The 16,284-nt window shown below is 54.8% G+C and overlaps 1 protein-coding gene across 6 annotated transcripts in view; it reads left to right on the plus strand.

The window, feature by feature from the left end:
- Positions 1 to 16,284, plus strand: part of MAD1L1 (mitotic arrest deficient 1 like 1) — a 283,750-nt gene that overhangs the window by 197,818 nt on the left and 69,648 nt on the right. For 5 of the 6 annotated variants that reach the window (XM_088798795.1, XM_088798799.1, XM_088798796.1 and 2 more), the window contains one exon: positions 7,891 to 7,981. The exons of the other annotated variant lie outside the window; for it this stretch is intronic. In XM_088798795.1, the coding sequence (XP_088654921.1) occupies positions 7,891 to 7,981 (91 nt within the window). The remainder of the gene's footprint in view (positions 1 to 7,890; positions 7,982 to 16,284) is intronic. 6 annotated transcript variants of the gene reach the window in all.

The following is a 16,284-nucleotide window of genomic DNA, read 5'->3' on the forward strand; positions in this document are numbered from 1 at the left end:
TAACTTTGCCCTTGATCTGGATCCCTCAGCCCACAGATCAGCTGTTTTCCCTCCCAAGACAGTAAACGTCTGGTGTCCTTCAGAGACAGGGAGAGACAACATACAGTGCAGAAGAGGACATGGAGGTGCTGGTTTTGAAAAAGGTCTTCAACTTCCGGTTCTGGTCCAAGGGAATAGCCCCATTGCTCCCGGGCCCTCCTCACAACTCAGAACCCTGACCTGACACGGCAGCAGGGAGACCCAGGGAAGTGCTGAGAGGATCTGTGTGCTGGTGGATTTCCTCACTGCTGCTCATGGACCTGGACCAGCCACACACGCACACATGCACACGTGAACACGCATGCACACGCACGTAGTTCAGGAAAGGCCTGTCAGGCCTGCCCTCAAGAGGGAAAGCCTTTCTGAAAGCCAGCCCACTTTAGCCAAATCCCTTGGAAAAGCATGTCCCTTCTCACGCGTGCCTCATGGCAGAGCGCAAGCAGCAGCCCTCAGTCCCCACCCAGCGGCATCAGCTGGGTCCATGGGGACTGGCCGTCCACCCCCAGCTCTCCGAGCAGGCAGTGCCCGTGCCCGTGTGTGCGCTGGACTGAACGGGAACCGACCTTCCACGTTCTGATCAGTGGGCACATCGGGGACCCCGAGCCCCACCCTGACGCAGTGGCATCAACCAGTCAGAGCACAATGGTGACAGGCTGGTGCCCAGGCTCAGCAGAGAGCTCCAGCCCGGAGCAGCCGGTGGCCCTCATGGCCCCGTCCCTGGTGTCCACGAGACCAGTGGGGAGCCTAACTTCCACCCCACTGTCTGCAGGGCCCAGGGGTAGACTCCCACCTGAGCAGGGTAGCCGCCTGCCCAAAGAAGGTTAAAGAGGATGCAGGTCTCACGATGTGATGCCCAGAGTCCAGGCTGCAATAAGCATCTCATGGTGCCCAGGACCAGGACAAATGACAGTCAACAGACACCAACATCACGGTGACTCCTGTGGCAGAATTACCTGACGAGGTAATTTGACGCAGGTGTCACAAGACAAACAGGAAACCTCGGGGAAGAAATGAAAAAATGGTAAACCTCAACAAAGAAATAACAATTCTTTTTAAAAAGAACGAAACAGAAAGACCTGGACAACACAATAACCAAAATAAAACCTCACTGGATAGGTTCACCAGTCGATGGGAGATGAGAGGAACAGTCGTGAATGCAGAGACAGATCGGTAGACATCACCTAATCACAACAAAAGGGAGAAGCAGACTGAAACAGACAACTGAGAGCAGAGCCGCAGGGCTTGGTGGTTCAGTGACAGAAGACACGACACTCATTTAATTGGTGCCTCAGGAGGGGCTGGAAAAATAGCTGAAGAAATAACGACTGAAAATTGCCCAAATTTGGTGAGGGACATGAACCTACAGATTTAGGAAGCTGAGTGAACCCCACACCGTATAAAACCACAGAAGTCCATATTGTGATACATGCTAATTAATCTTCTGAAAATTGAAGACGAAAAAAATCTTGAAAGGAGCTAGAGAGAAACACTGTTTTATCTACAGGGAACACCAGTTTGAGTGACAGCGAATTCCTCATCTGGAACTGCAGAAGCCAGACTGAAGTGCACTACATTTTTCAAGTTCTGAAAGAAAAGAACTGTCAGCCAGTGAAAATACCCTTCAGGGACGAAGGGAAAATCAGGACATTCTCAGACAAAGTAAAACTAAGAGAATTTGTCACTAACAGACCTACCCTTAGCGCATGGCTAAGGAAGCTTTCCAAATGGAAGGGACATGTTCACAGAAGGAGGCTCGGAATTTCCACAGGGAAGAACAACGGAGCGGGTGAAAGCAGGGATGCGTATCGCAGCCTGCCATCCTGCTCACCTTTCCCTTAGGTCGCACTCCCTGATTCCCACCTGTACCGCCACGTGACGGCGGCGCTCGGCGTGCAGCGGAAACTTGTGAGCCTGCGTGCTAACACGTCTGCAGCGCGAGGCTGAGTTGCATGTGTGTATTTTAATCGTGTCCATTCACTTGCTGGAGGACGTTTGTGTTGTTTTCAGTTTGGGGCAGTTGTGACCGGAGCTGCTGTGAACATCTGTGTCCGGACACCAGTGTCCATTCTCCAGGAGAGATAACAGAGTGGAATTTCTAGGTGATGCGTTGAGTGTCTGTTAGTTTGGAAAGGAGTTTGGCGGTTTCTTGATCAGAAATTGTGAGGGCGTGGGCTTCTCCACACCTTCCTGTCAGCACTTGGTGTGCTCGCTGTGCAGCGCTGTTTCCCCAGTGGCTGCCGTCTGCTGATCCCCTGGTGGAGTGTCTGCAAACCCATCTTTCAGCCAGTTTTCTTATTTTCACTTACTTTTAAATTTTGCAAGTTCTTTATGTATTTTGGATATATATTTGTAAAGTATGTGACTTGCAAATATTTTCTCTTAGTCCATAGCATGTTTTTTCATTCTCTTATCAATGTCTTTAACGTAATAAAAGTTTTTAATTTTGACAAAATCCAATTTATTAATTTTTCCTTTTGTAGAACTCCTGTTTTTAGATGTTGAGTCTGAAAACTCCTTGCCTCGCCCTAAGTATCAGAGATTCTCTCCTGTGCTTTTTTTTGAAAGTTTTATAGCTTCACATTTTACATTTAAGACTCTGATCCCTGTTCAGGTAAATTTTGTGCATATGTGAGGTTTAGGTCAAGGTTTATTTTTATTTATTTACCTAAAGGTGTTCAATTGCTCCAGCACGATGTATGGTAAAGGCTGTCCTTTCTGCATCGAATTGCTTTCGTGCCTGTGTCAAAAATCAGTTGGGCATGTTCCTGTTTCTATTTCTGGAGTGTCCATTTCACTGTATTGATCTGAGGATCTATCCCATCACCACTGTCTTCATCACTGTCGCCTGACAGTAAGTTTTAAAATCTGGTAGTGTGCGTCCTCCAACTTCATTCTTTTTCAAAATTTTCTCTAATTGCAGCTTCAACTGCACCTCACAAATTATGACATGTCATTCTCATTTCATTCGGTTAAAAATACTTCCTGATTTTATTAGTATTCTTTATACAATGTATCATCATGATGTGCGTTGTTACGTTTCCAAATGTTTGGAGATTTTCCTGTCTGTTATTGATGTCTGCTTTAATTCCATTATGGTCTGTAAATTCAGTTTGTATCATTTCAATTTTTAAAAGTCTGTTAAGGTTTGTTAAATGGCCCAGGAATATGATCTGCCTTGGAGAAGGTGTTACCTGTACTTGAGAAGAGTTCTGACGTCAATGGGTGGTGTGTCCTGTAAGTGTCAGCTGGGTCTACTTGTTGGACGGGACTGTGCCGTCCTGCTGTGTCCATGCGGATCGCCCGTCAGCCTTTTCTGTTGTTGCTGAGAAACGAGGTTGGAAGTCTCCGGCCAGTCTTGTGCGTTTGTTGGCTCTCTCCTTCCAGCGCTGTCGTTATTTGCTTCACGTAGTCACGTGTCTTCTTGGTGAACCAGGCTTCTCACGTTGGTGCCCTGCCCCTTGTCATGTGGCACTTGTCTGATTATCTGTGCGGACGTTGATTTTGTCCGATATTAATGAAGCCGCCCCAGCTTCCTTCTTCCTTCCCTCCTTCTGTTCCTCCTTCAGCTGTCCCTTTTGGTAGTTGTGGGTTGACAGGAAGGTTGCAGAAATAGTGCCCCTCAGTTTTCTCCCGTTGTTTCTGTTGGTGGGTGTGCTGCTGTCAAGTCACCTGCCACCTTTGTTGGGACTCTGGCTGGTTTACCCAGTAGTGACCAGTGCAGGGCACTGTATTGAGTTCAGTGTCTCGGCTCTGCCGCCTTTGGTCTGTGCGAGGTTCCCAGGCTTGGTTTTCGTGACACAACAGTGAATGTCCCCAGTCTGTGTGTCGGACGTGTTTCATGATGAAACTGGAGGAAGAAGACCACAGAGTTGGGGTGCTTGCTCGTCACATCAGAGCAGAGTCCATAGCGGTGACAGCCCTTCTTCAGCTCACCTTTCAGTATACATGTTTTTAGAAGCAGGAGGGACCGAGCCGCTCTTTCAACACTTGCTTAGAAATCTCATGTGGTGATGGAAGGAGAACTGACTCTGGGTGGTGAACACACAATGGGATTTATAGATGATGTAACACAGAACTGTACACCTGAAATCGATGTAATTTCACTAACAATTGTCACCCCAATAAATTTAAAAAAAAAAATCTCCTCAGCTCAACAGCCCATTTTAACCATGTGCTACTCCTGCCTCCACAAAACACAAGAGCACAGCCAAGTTCTTCGTGCCTTTATAAGAAAGATCAGCTTTTCCTCGTTTTCAGTACCATGTTCTTCATTTCCACCTGAGCCCTCCCCAGAGCCCCCTTAAGCCCCTATTTCTAGCACGCACCTCAGAACTCTTCCAGCCTCTACCCCTTAGCCAGGTTCAAAGCCGTGGCCACACAGCAGGTGTTTGCTCTAGCTGTCCCCACCTCCCAGCACGGCCGTTACCAACGCCACAGGCTGGGGCTCAGGAGAGAGGCCTGAGGTCCGGGCGGCAGCATGGTTGTCGGTGGAAGACTCCTCCGGGCTGGCAGACGGCCACCGTGTCTCTGTACCCTCACATAGAGGACAGCCTCCAACACAGGAATGGGGTGGGGGACAGAGACATTCAGTCCAGAGCCGGACCCCCCGCCCCCCAGAACAGGTGTCGTCACCCTCTGCGCTCCAGTCTCCACTGAGGGCTCTGCAGTGCGTTGTGTAAGGACATGGTCACACTTTGCTCAGCGCTGGAAGCACAGGCCGTCTGATGAAGGGGACGGAGATGCCAATGGTGACAGGTGGCGGCAGCAAAGCCCTGAGTGGGCTGTCAGGTCTCGGGGCGGCCAGCAGGGCGGGTGCGGGTCTGGGGCCAGCGGCTGGTCAGCCTGGGCAGTGGCATCATGACGGTGTGCGCCCGTTCCAGCTGCGCCCCCTGCCCTGCCGTCCGCCCTCCAGGCCCCTCGCAGCCCTCCCTCGGCCCCCCGTTACCCTTTGAGAAGCGCCACGAAAACAGTCATCTCCCCCTGTTTTCCAGGGTGTGTGGGGTGTTCAGTGTGTTTTAGGCACGGTAACAACTACCCCTTTGTAGCTGCTTTCTCCGCTCGCACGCTCTCACACACACTCACACACACACGCTCACACACACACGCACTCCTATTTATTCCTTCTCTTTCCCTCTCTCAAGTAGGTAACAGTTTTCCTGAAAAGTTACCTGTTTTAAAATGCACAGCGAGTGTTATTTCTGTGGGTTTGTTCTCTGACAGCCAGGATGGATTGTAGCCATCCTGCTAGTATGTCTGCAGCTACATACAGATGCTTATTTGAATTTAGCCCTCAAGTACATTCGCTCATGAGCCTTTAGAATCCATGGTACCCTGTTCAGAAAGGGGCCGGCCACACCTTCCACCCAGCCTGTCCCTAAGATGCACTAGTCTTCCCACAGAAGGAGCTTTCTGGAGGACACCCTGCCACACTCACCGGGACGCCTCCCTGAGGCAGGGGTCTCACCTCCGTGTCTGTCCCCCTGAGCAGCACTGATGGGCCATAAGGGGGCAGCACTAGAGCCCAGCTGCCAGGCTCCATACCCCACGGGCCACTTCCCAGCCGTCACTTAACCTCTGTGAGCCTCAGTTTCCCCCTTCCAAGGGTGCTTACCTGCGGGATTGGATGGGAACTGCGTAGAGCACTGAGCCCTCCGGAGTCCAGCAGCTCCCCTCTAGTCAGTGGTCCCTGTGCCCGGGGGGCACTGCCACCCTCCGCCACATGGCAGCTCTGTGCTCTCTGTCGCTCTGATCTGAGAACAGTTGCTTTTGTGTTTGAAAGATATTTTCACTGGTATAGAATTCTAGGTTAATGTTTTTGATTGTTTGAGAGATTTAAACTGTCTTCTCATTTGCCTTGTTTCTGATGAGAAATCTGCCTCGTTCCTCTGTATGTAGTGTCTCTTCCTTTCTCTGGCTGCTTGTAAGATTCTGTTTCCTTATCCCTGGTTTCGAGCAGCTGGACTGCTATGTGCGTCAGGGCTGTTTCCTTCACGTTTCTGGAGCTAGGAGTTTGTTGAGCCTCTTGGATCTGTGGCTTATACTTTGCATACTTCCTTGTAGTACTTTTCTGTCCCTCCCTCCCTCCTCAGGGACTCTGTTGTATGTCTATTCCACTTCTTGACGTTGCCCCGCAGCTCCTGGGGCTTTTTTCAGTTTTAAAAGTTCATTTTCCTCTTTTACTTGGCATAGTTTTTATTGCTCTGTCTTCAAGTGCTCGAAGCTTTTCTCCTGCAGAGTCTAATCTGTCGAGAATCCCATCCAGCGTTTTTCATTTCCAACATCGTGGCTTCTACCTCCAGGAGCCCCGCCAGTCTCATGTGTGTCTCCCACCTGTTTCAATGTCCTCGGATGCGGATTTGGTGTCCCTGAAGTTCCTGGCAGGTTTCAGTGGACTGGTCACTCTCCTCATCGTGGCGCCTGTCTTCCTACTGCAATGTTTGCTGGTCTCTGATTGGGTGGCAGGCATTGTGAATTTCAGCTTGTTAGGTCCTGAGTATTTTTGCATTCGTATACATTTTCTTAAGCTTATTTCAGAGATGCAGTCAGGTTTCTTGGGAAGGGTTTTGTCCCTTCAGACCTTTGTGACTTGCTGGGCCACCCTGGAGCTGCTATCAGTCCAGGATAATCACCTCCACTCGTGAACCAGGGCCTTCCTCAGTACCCTGTGAACTGTGACTGTCCATCCGGCTGGTGGGGGCTCTGTTCCTCACCCTGTGTAAGTGCCGGCGTCGCATCCTTGGCAAACCTTTAAATTTTAAACCATATGAATACAGTACCTATCCAAAAATTGTGTTTAAAAATGAAGACAAAAATAGGCACTTCCTTACAATGAGCTGCCTGGGCCACTGCTGTTGCTTGGCCTCTGCACGCATACGGGAAGGGACTGCCGTCCCGACCCCGAGCCTCATCCCGGAGTCTCCTCCCTGGCCTGCAGCTGGCAGTGTCCGAGGCCCCACTGAGATCTCTCCCTGTCTTTTCATTGTTTTGGAGGCTCTCTGCATTTTCTTATTTTTTTGAACTTATAGTTTCTTTCTTTTGTTTTGTTTTGTTGGGTTTTTTTGTTTCTTTTAAAGATTTTTTTTTTTTTAATTGGGGAAGGGGAATAGGACTTTATTGGGGAACAGTGTGTACTTCCAGGACTTTTTTCCAAGTCAAGTTGTTGTCCTTTCAGTCTTAGTTGTGGAGGGCGCAGCTCAGCTCCAGGTCCAATTGCCGTTACTAGTTGCAGGGGGCACAGCCCACCATCCCTTGAGGGAGTCGAACCGGCAACTTTGTGGTTGAGAGGCAATGCTCCAACCAACTGAGCCATCCGGGAGCTCAGCGGCAGCTCAGCTCAAGGTGCCGTGTTCAATCTTAGTTGCAGGGGCGGAGCCCACCATCCCTTGCGGGACTCGAGGAATTGAACTGGCAACCTTGTGGTTGAGAGCCCACTGGCCCGTGTGGGAATTGAACCGGCAGCCTTCGGAGTTAGGAGCATGGAGCTCTAACCGGCTGAGCCACCGGACCTGGCCCCTCTCTTCATTTTCTTGATTCTCGGGGTTGGTCCCCTACACTGTGCAGTCACCACCTCCGTCCGTTGCCCTGTGTGCCCCCTTCGCACAGAGTTGGCAAGGGCTCCCTCCCTGGCAGGGCCACCCCCGTCAGAGCCATGCCCTTGGTTGCACTCCGCCACGCTGTGTTTGGTGTTCTTACAGTTTTTTCCTATTGTCATCCCTTGACGTCATAGTTTCATTATCTTTGGGAACAGAACTTTGTACCCTCATCTCGTTGCCGTGCCCCTTTCTTCTCCGGGGGCAGCACTTCCCCGCGAGGGCTGCAGCGGGTATCCTGCCACGGTCTCTCTCCTTGCAGGCTGAAAATTGAGGAGCTGGAGGGGGAGCGGAGCCGTCTGGAAGAAGAGAAGAAGAAGCTGGAAGTACAGCTCGAGCAGCTCACCCTGGTGGTAAGTGCTGGCGGGCGGCCCCCTGATAGCGGTTTGTCCCAGAACTAGTGTGTCCCTCTGCTCTCTGCCTGGGTTTGCATGTCTGGGTTCCTGCACCCACAGACATCCCATTTGCTGGCTCAGACGATACTGAACTGGGGACCTGCCCCCACACACACCGCAAACTGGCCGAGAGCGTCCAGTGCCCAGCAGGCAGGGCGTCCTGCCCTCAGGCTGCGCTGTCACCAGCCCGGGGTCCTCCCCGCTGAATTGGCACCCCCCTGCTCCCTCACGGCCCAGAGCCCACAGCCTGTCTGTGCGTCGCCCGAGGCGGGGTGACGGCTGTGCGCGTGTGGTGCAGAGGCCCACGGACGCCTCTCCGTTTGGTTTGGAGTTGATGTCTGCACCCATCCCCCTGCAGTCGTAAAGTTGGACTGCTGTTTACAGTGTCTTAATTTTACTTTGTTTTTTGTTTTTGTCCCCTTGTCTGAATTGTTCCATGGCAAGAAACTTGCAGATTTGTGATCACCCAGATTTGGGATAGGCCATTGATTTTACCTTGACACCCATTAGAGGTAAATCAAATCGCATTTTTATTACCAATTCCTGGAGACGGTGGAAATGACAACTTTGATAAAGCGCAGCGTGCGGTGAGACGCGGCTGGACCGTGTTCAGCTCTAGGACCTGTCATCTCGTACCGTTTAATTGGGCTGCAGGGCTGTTGGCAGGTGACTCCCCGGCCGCCTGCCTGCCCATCAGCGCTGCTGTGTCAGACGGGGTGGGTGTGTGTTTCTGGCTCTTTGTCGAGCGTAACCTGGGATCACGCCCGTGGCTGCCCAGGCCCCCTGGCGACCGGGCGTCAGTGAGTGCAGCTGAAACCACTCTGTGTTCTGCTTCAGGCTTCCAGGCCTTTCCGGAGGGCTGGGGGCTGCCATGGCTCCTGGCATGATTGTTGAGGGTCACGTGAGGTGAGCCCTGAGCCCAGTGGGTGTTTGCCACCAGCACCAGGTCCTGGGGAGGGTGTTGGCTATGCGCTCCCACCTCCAGTGTCCCTGCGTCGTCCCTCAGGGTGGGCGTGATGGAGGGTGGCCCCAACCCCTATTCCTCCTCGCTCACCACTCAGTAGCCGGAACTCCCATGAGCCTCTGCAGGGCACCTTCACTGTGCTTCCGGCGCTGTGCTTTCTCCCTAAGTCTCTTCTGATGGGGGTCCTACTGCTCCACTCACTGAGGAGGACACTTCAGCTCAGGGAGCTTTAGCATGTGGTCGCGGGCGTCAGCACAAGGAGCACAGCTGGCCTTGAACCCGGCACCCACATCCACCTGCCCCCCTCCCCACCCTGCGGCTTGGAACCCAATGCCGTCGCCCCCTGCCCCCACCTTCACCCCCCCACCCCACCCCCGTCTTCCCCCCTGCCCTGCTCCTTGCCCGAGTCCCTGACAGCCGACCGCCAGCCCCAGTCCCAGCCCCAGCGCCCAGGACCGCTGGTCCGCTCCCGCCTCAGCACTGCCCACACCTGCCCGGCCGGCTGCCAGAGCGCAGAGACGCTCACGCCCACAGCTGAGCTGTCCATTCCAGGTGCTGCCGACCGCCCTGTCACAGCGACAACTCCTGTCTGACCCTGGCGCGGGCAGGCAGAGATCACCCACCGCCGCCACTTGTCCCGCATGTGAGGGGTGCCTGTGTGTAGCCTGTGGAGGCTGTAGGACGTGGGTGGGTGCTGCTTCGGAACGAGGGTGCCCACCAGCACCCAGACGCCTGCAGCACAGCCAGGAGCAGGCCGACACTCAGAGGGAGGCGACGGCCTCTCTGGTCCTGGCAGAGTGGAGACAAGGAAGCACTAGTGTCCGGCCCAAGGGGCTGGTTCCGGCAGCGTGGAAATGGGTCCGCAGGTGACTTGGGCTCATGGAAACGGGGTGTCTTGGGGGGATCAGGCATCCGAGGCTGAAAACCTCAGCTGCAATCCAGCCCTGCCCCTTGGCCAGATGGTCTCTGGCATGTCAGGGCTTTGCCACCTGAGCCCCCAGTGTATCCTTTATAAAGTCAGGGATAATGATGCCCCTCGGGGGGTTACAGAAGCCACATCTGTCTGTCACACCTGGCACACGGCAGATGCTCAGGAAACGCAATGGCCATCTGTTGCCACTTTTGCCTTTTCTGAACACTCGGAAGGTGAAGACCTGTTCCCCGTCCCCTCTGCTCCTGGGCCTTGGAAGCAGCAGGAGAGCACATGTCCCCTTCCAGGTGGCCTGGCCGCAGCTCTCTGCCTTGGGGTGAGCCCCCTCGCCCTTTCTGTGCCCACCTCCGAACTGCAGCGCCGTCGTGGCCATGGCCATGGGTGAGGCCAGCGGTGGAGGGGGCTCCCTTGCATTTAGCAGGGCCTGGTGGTGAGTTTGTCAGCTGTGCTTTTTGCTGGAGCTTTCTTATGCAAACACCCTGCCTGCGCCCCCCCCCCCCGCCCCCCTCTCTGGAGGAGAGTCTTCAAGTTGGCCGCTTCAGGAAGATTGATTAAAATCAGCTGCAGTGTGACACAATTGGGAACATATGCTTGGAGAGGGCTCGCACTAGTTAGTTAGAGCTCTTGGTAATTGGTGAGGAAACAGAGCTGCAGCCGCCGCTCCGAGCAGGGCTGTCTGCTGCCATGCATTCCTCCGGGGCCTGGACAGGGCCTGGGAGGGAGGCCACTGGCTCCTTCCCTGGCGTGGCCTGTCCAGGTCCCCTGAGAGTCCTCAGCTATTCCCACACTCATCTGGGGTGAGCTGGGTACACATCTAATGTGGCTCAAGGAGGTGGCACCTCCCACCAGCTGTCAGGAAAATGGGTAGTTTGGGGGCCCCCACTGAGAGATGGGGAAACTGAGGCCATCGTTAGCCAGCACATGAATGACTGACTCAGACACACCATTTCTAGTGGCTGAATGGGCCTTTAAAATGTTGCAGTATTCTCGAAGACTGAACTTGAGCAAACCATGTGGAACTCTGAGTCCGGAGATGGGGTTCTATGGTTCTCAGTGTGGCTGCAGGAGTCAGGGTGGCTGTCATGCGGGGTCTCTGGTCCTGCTCCCCACATAAGAATGCAGGATATAGTGAGGCCAAAAGGGAAACACCCATGGAGCCATAGGTAGGGGAGTCACACCGCTACATTCTCACTGGCGGCTGGGCTGGAGACACAGGAAGCAGGAGCCACACGATCCACAATCCACCGTCCACTTCTCTGCCAACCCACCAACCTGCCAACGTAGCCACGGCAGTTATATCAGTGGCTAATGGCTAACCGGTCACAGCTGATGGCCATCTACTACCCGAGCCAGCACCTTTCCACGTGAGGCCGAGAGCCTGGGAACTGCTCTCCTGGGACTCTGTCCCCACACAGGGACTCTGGGAACCAGACTGAGTGAACTCGTGAAAACAGTGGGAAACACATTCCTTACGCCCCAGGCCTGCCACCCCCAGCCTGCCCACCTCCACCCAGCTGTTCCCAGCGGTCCGGTCCCCCCCAGTCCAGGTGTGTCTGGGCCAGTGCCTTGAAGGGGGGCTGCCCTTGGTCATCTGCACCCTCCCAGCCCAGCCCTCCTCACTCACCCCTCCACTGGCCTAGTTTCCCAGAACCAAGAAAATGCGGAACAGCAGTGCAGAGGGCATTCGCGGCATTTGTCTGGACAGAGTGCCAATGCCCCCATTAGTGGGGGGGGCCTGGGTGTGCTGGTGGCTCTGTCCCTCACCAGCCGTGGCCCTGCTTGCTCTGCTCACCTGAACACAGAGCTGACTCCACTTCCCTGCAGGCCACTTTAGGAGAACACGGCGACAGCTCCCAGCAAGGGCACCTCACACACCTGGTGAGTGGTCGCCGCTGCTGCCGGTATAGTAACCGCACTACCATGCTCACGTGGCGATGATCCACGTGCTTTCCCACATTTATGCTTCTCACGGGCCACATGCTCCCGGAGCTTCCACCGTGTACAGTCCAGAGAGGGCCAGGCACACGGCGGCTCTAGGCCCAGCGGACGCTTGCCCATCCGGCAGCCTGGACCCAGGCTGGACCCTCCTCACAGCAAGTACGAAGCGCTGTGCCGCGTCCCCGGTGGTGATGGTGGAGCCTAGCAGATTTTCACCAGCATTCTATGACTGTTCTCAAACTACCACAAAGTTGAAAGAGTTTTACACAAACCCCACTTACCCACCACCCCGATCCTGTCACAAACGTTTTACTGTGGTTGCTGTATGACGTATCTACCCACCCCACTTGCACCCATCAATCCTTTTGAATTATTTTGGTGCATTTTAAAGCAAATTGCAAACATCTGTACCCTTCCCTCTAAATGCTTCAGGACGCGTGTAATTAAGCAGAATTCATCTGCAGGGTTTGAGCCCACGTGCTCTGTCCCTCAGAGTTGCCCAGTCACGGTGCTTGTTCAGGAAAGTTGGTGGGTGGGTGTGGGAGCCCCATGGGAGCCGCCCACCCTGCTGCCCCATGCCAGCCTGCGGTGCTGCTCAGGAAGGGGACCAGGCTGCAGCCCAGTGACATTTTAAATAAGTGTAAGTTTTTTGGAAATGGAGTGGGTAGAAAATGACTGGGTTCCCTGTGAGCGGAAAGCTCCTGGTGTGCGTGGACTGTCCCTGTTCCCGTCCCTGCGTCACCAGGCAAGCAGCGCTGTCTAAGCATAGACTCTCCCTGCCTTCTTCCCTTTACCGAATATGGGGGCAGGGAGGCTCTTTGCCACTCTTCTGTCTCGTCACCCCCTCCCCATTGGTGTTGTGACGGCCGCCAGGACCCCAGTCTACTTTCCACACTGCAGACCCCTGAGCCCCTGCTGGTTCCTTCTCGCCCAGCCTGCTGCCCCCGGGGCACATTTGTGAGTCCTTGGACCACAGTTCCCTCCCCACCCATCTGTTCTCACTTGGTCTCATCTGCCGTGGAGCCCCAAGCCCGAAGCAGGCCTCACCTCCGCTTCTCAGAACCTGTCTTGTCTCTGATTGTTCCCCAGTGGATCCTCCAGCGGCTGACCAGGCTCTTGGTACATCCTCCCCCACTATACAGCCTGCTGCCCACACTTCTGGAGTGTTCTCTGGGCGTTGCTCCCCGGAGAGGGTAGAACCCTGCAGGCCCGAGATGACTGGGTGTGGGGCACGCCCCAGCCATTGTCCCGCGGTGGAGGTTGGGTTTCCTCAGGTTCGGAAGGCTTGGACCCCAGGGTCTGATGTCACTCTGAGAGTGTGTCCTCAGTGTTGCTGACCACCCGAGCGCAGGGGAGCTCGATGGACAGCAACCATCGCTGCACCATGGCTGCTGGGCACTGGTCTCCGCTCACATCCCGTGCTCGAGGTAACTCTGGGCGGGCTGCTCTGCGGCCGGGCACCACGAGCGCCTTCTGGGCCTGACCCTGCTGGGCATCTTCAGTTACCGCCCACGGGCGCTGGCGAGGGTGCCATCATTCCCACTGTGCAGGCGAAGCAGCCCAGAGGCACAGGAAGGAGCCAGTGTCTGCCCCATGTGGGAGGTGACAGTCATGTCCTCCACTCACAACTGAGACCTGGGCCTCCACCTCCCCCAGCAGCGCCCAGGCCCTCCTGCTCCCTCAGCTCCCATTTCTGCCCCGAAAGCTGGGGACATCTGTGAGAGGTGCACACGGTGCTGCGTCCCACCTCCCCACCCGCCATCGTGGGGGAACCAGGGCTGTAGGAAGTCAAGACGAGCTCTGCTGGGCCGGCCGTGCTGCCCTGGTGGCTTTCCCCGTGACGTCTGCCCTGCATCCCACCCCACCCCCAGCCGTGGCCTCCAGCCCACACGTGCTCCGCAGCTCTCACACATGCCCGTTCTTTGGGGCCCAGCTCAGACGTCTCCCCTCAGAGTCTTCATGCCCAGGACCTGTGTGGGGCCAGTCTGGTCCTCTGGACTGTGAGCTCCGACCTTGCCTCAGTCACCTGGACACCATCAGCCTCAGGCCCAGCTCCCAGCCCGTGTTCTCAGGGTGCACATGGAGTGAGGCACTGTGGGTGGCGCCCTCTGGGCCCTCGGGGACATGCTCCTGACGTGCTTTTCCGCCCGCCGCTCACACACTTGACCCTGGGGAAGCCGCTTCACCCGAGAACCAGCTCCTTCTTAGAAAATGAGGACCCAGAAGAGAGGTGGTGGGACGAGAGGGCACCTGCGTTGGTTAAGCCGCTGTCCGTGGCTGTGTGCGTGTGTCACTGCCCGCGCAGGACAGTGCCCCCCAGCTCCTCCAGCGTCCCGACTGCCTCTCCCAGAGTCGCCCGCAGACTTCCAGATGTTTCTCGTCCAGTAGGTGAGCGGGGTAGTTCCGTGGAGTGCTAACCTTTGGTCCCTTTATCATATACGAGAGGACGGAGTTTCAGTACATTCCTCTTGTTAAGTCCTTGGTCCATTTTTCAAACAGTTGTTGATCCTTATTGATTTCTTGCAGCTCTTTGTATGTTAAGGAGTTGAGCGCTTTTTGTTTTAATTTGTGAATGTATTTTCCCAATTTTTCTTTTGTCTTTTGACTTGGCCTGAAGTATTTTTTTAATCAAAGTAGAAGTTTTTATTTTTCAGTTTTTATGTAGATGCATTTACCCACCTCTCCTCCCCAACCCCGCACCCCCCAAAGTCTGGGCTTTAGATCGTGTTTCTACTTTCCTTGTGTCGAGGTTATAAAAGAATTCCCCAGGGTTTCTTCTCATTTTCCAGTGGCTTCATTTTCTACATTTAAAGCTGACTAATTAGAATTTGGTTGTGATTTTGGTGTTTTAGAGGGTGTAAAACATGATCTCAACCTGTTTTTTACAAAGACTCTTCCTAGTCTCCCCCAAACCACTGCTGAAGCCTGTTTTGCCTCAGGTTGGAGGTGTCACCTGCCTCCTGCACGAGACCCCATATGTTTCGGGGTCTGTTTGCTCGGTCTCCTTCATAAGCCGTATGTCCGACCAGGGCCAGTTCTGGGTGTTTTAACTGATGCTTCAGTGTTTCTGTGCCTGATACGTCTCGTCCCCCCGGCCCCCACGACTTCTTTACAGACCCCCCAGCGGCTCTCGTTTATTTGTGTGTGGACTTTAGAATCAGCACATCCAGCCCCCTCCCCGTCGGCTTTGAATTGTGCTGGATTCCTAAACATGACGACGCGCGTATGGAGACAGACACTCTCAGGTGTGGTCTGCGTCCACCAGGACGTCGCTGTCTCCCGTGTGTGGGGTCCTCCGTTGTGCCCGTTGGGACTTTGCACAGAGACACATTTATCCTGCACATTTCTTGTTGAGCATGTGTCTCACTATTGCATCTGGCTAGTCTCTGTCATCAGTGGGTCTTCTCTGCAGTTTCATTGCCTCACATTCACAGGCAGACTCTGGGTCCCACGTATGGGGTTTGTAACCTACCTGATGGTGGCCGTGGCCGTGGCCGTGGCCACCCTGCACTGCCCTTCATCCAGCCGCACTGGCCGCAGAAGCCCCTGTGGGCACGGTGGAGCAGGGGCTCAGCGTCCAGTCCAGGGCCTGCCCTCCCCCTCTCACGTGTGTGAAACGGGACCCGCAGTAGAGGAAGAGGCCTGAAGCCCGGGTGGCTCCAGACGCTTGTGTTTGTTGACGCTGCAAAACACCCAGCTCGCTGGTGTGCGTTCGTGTGGGGAGATTTCCGCAGGCGCTGACTTCTTTTGATTTTTTATGAGAAGAAGGACGTGTCCTGAATATGAAGCCCGTTCTTGTCGCATGGGCCCTGGAGCTGGTCCTCAGACCCGCTGGGCCTGTTGTCCCAGCACCTCAGTTGCAGACGAGGCTGCAGGGCACCCCCGAGGGTCCCACTGAGTGGCTGCCTCGGGTCTTTTCACCTTGTGACCCTCAGGGGACTGGTCCAGCCCCACTCTGCCACTGGCTGTACTCAGGACCCAAGAAGCACCGGGCACAGTGAGTGGAGCCATCGCCGCATGGTGGCTGCGCCTCACGCCCTCTCGTCTCCCCTGGTTCTCGATGCCGCGTCTGGCTGCGTCAGCTGTGGCGTCTCAGACTGCTGCTTTGATGCCGCTTGTTATCTGCATGTGGTCCATGCAAGGCATTTCAATGAAAAAGTTAGCGGCCCAATACTTTACAAACCTAGACATCGGGCTTGGTAAGAAATAATATGTGACTCACGTTTAGGCAAAGGTCCTGGCGCGCAGCTCTTTGGGCCCTGCAGGTGCCCCGGGGCTGCAGGGACCAACCTGCCATTCCTGGGCTCGGCTGGGCAGGCGCCACTCCGACCGAGGCGCCGTGAAGGGTGATGCAGCCAGGGTCCCGGCTTTGATGAGCTTGTGTTCTGTGGGGAGAGAGCCAACAGTGGGCTGATAATACAGACACGC

The sequence above is a fragment of the Rhinolophus sinicus genome, chromosome 5 (genome assembly GCF_057876585.1).
Source record: "Rhinolophus sinicus isolate RSI-liver-muscle chromosome 5, RSI-T2T, whole genome shotgun sequence".
Lineage (NCBI taxonomy): Eukaryota > Metazoa > Chordata > Mammalia > Chiroptera > Rhinolophidae > Rhinolophus > Rhinolophus sinicus.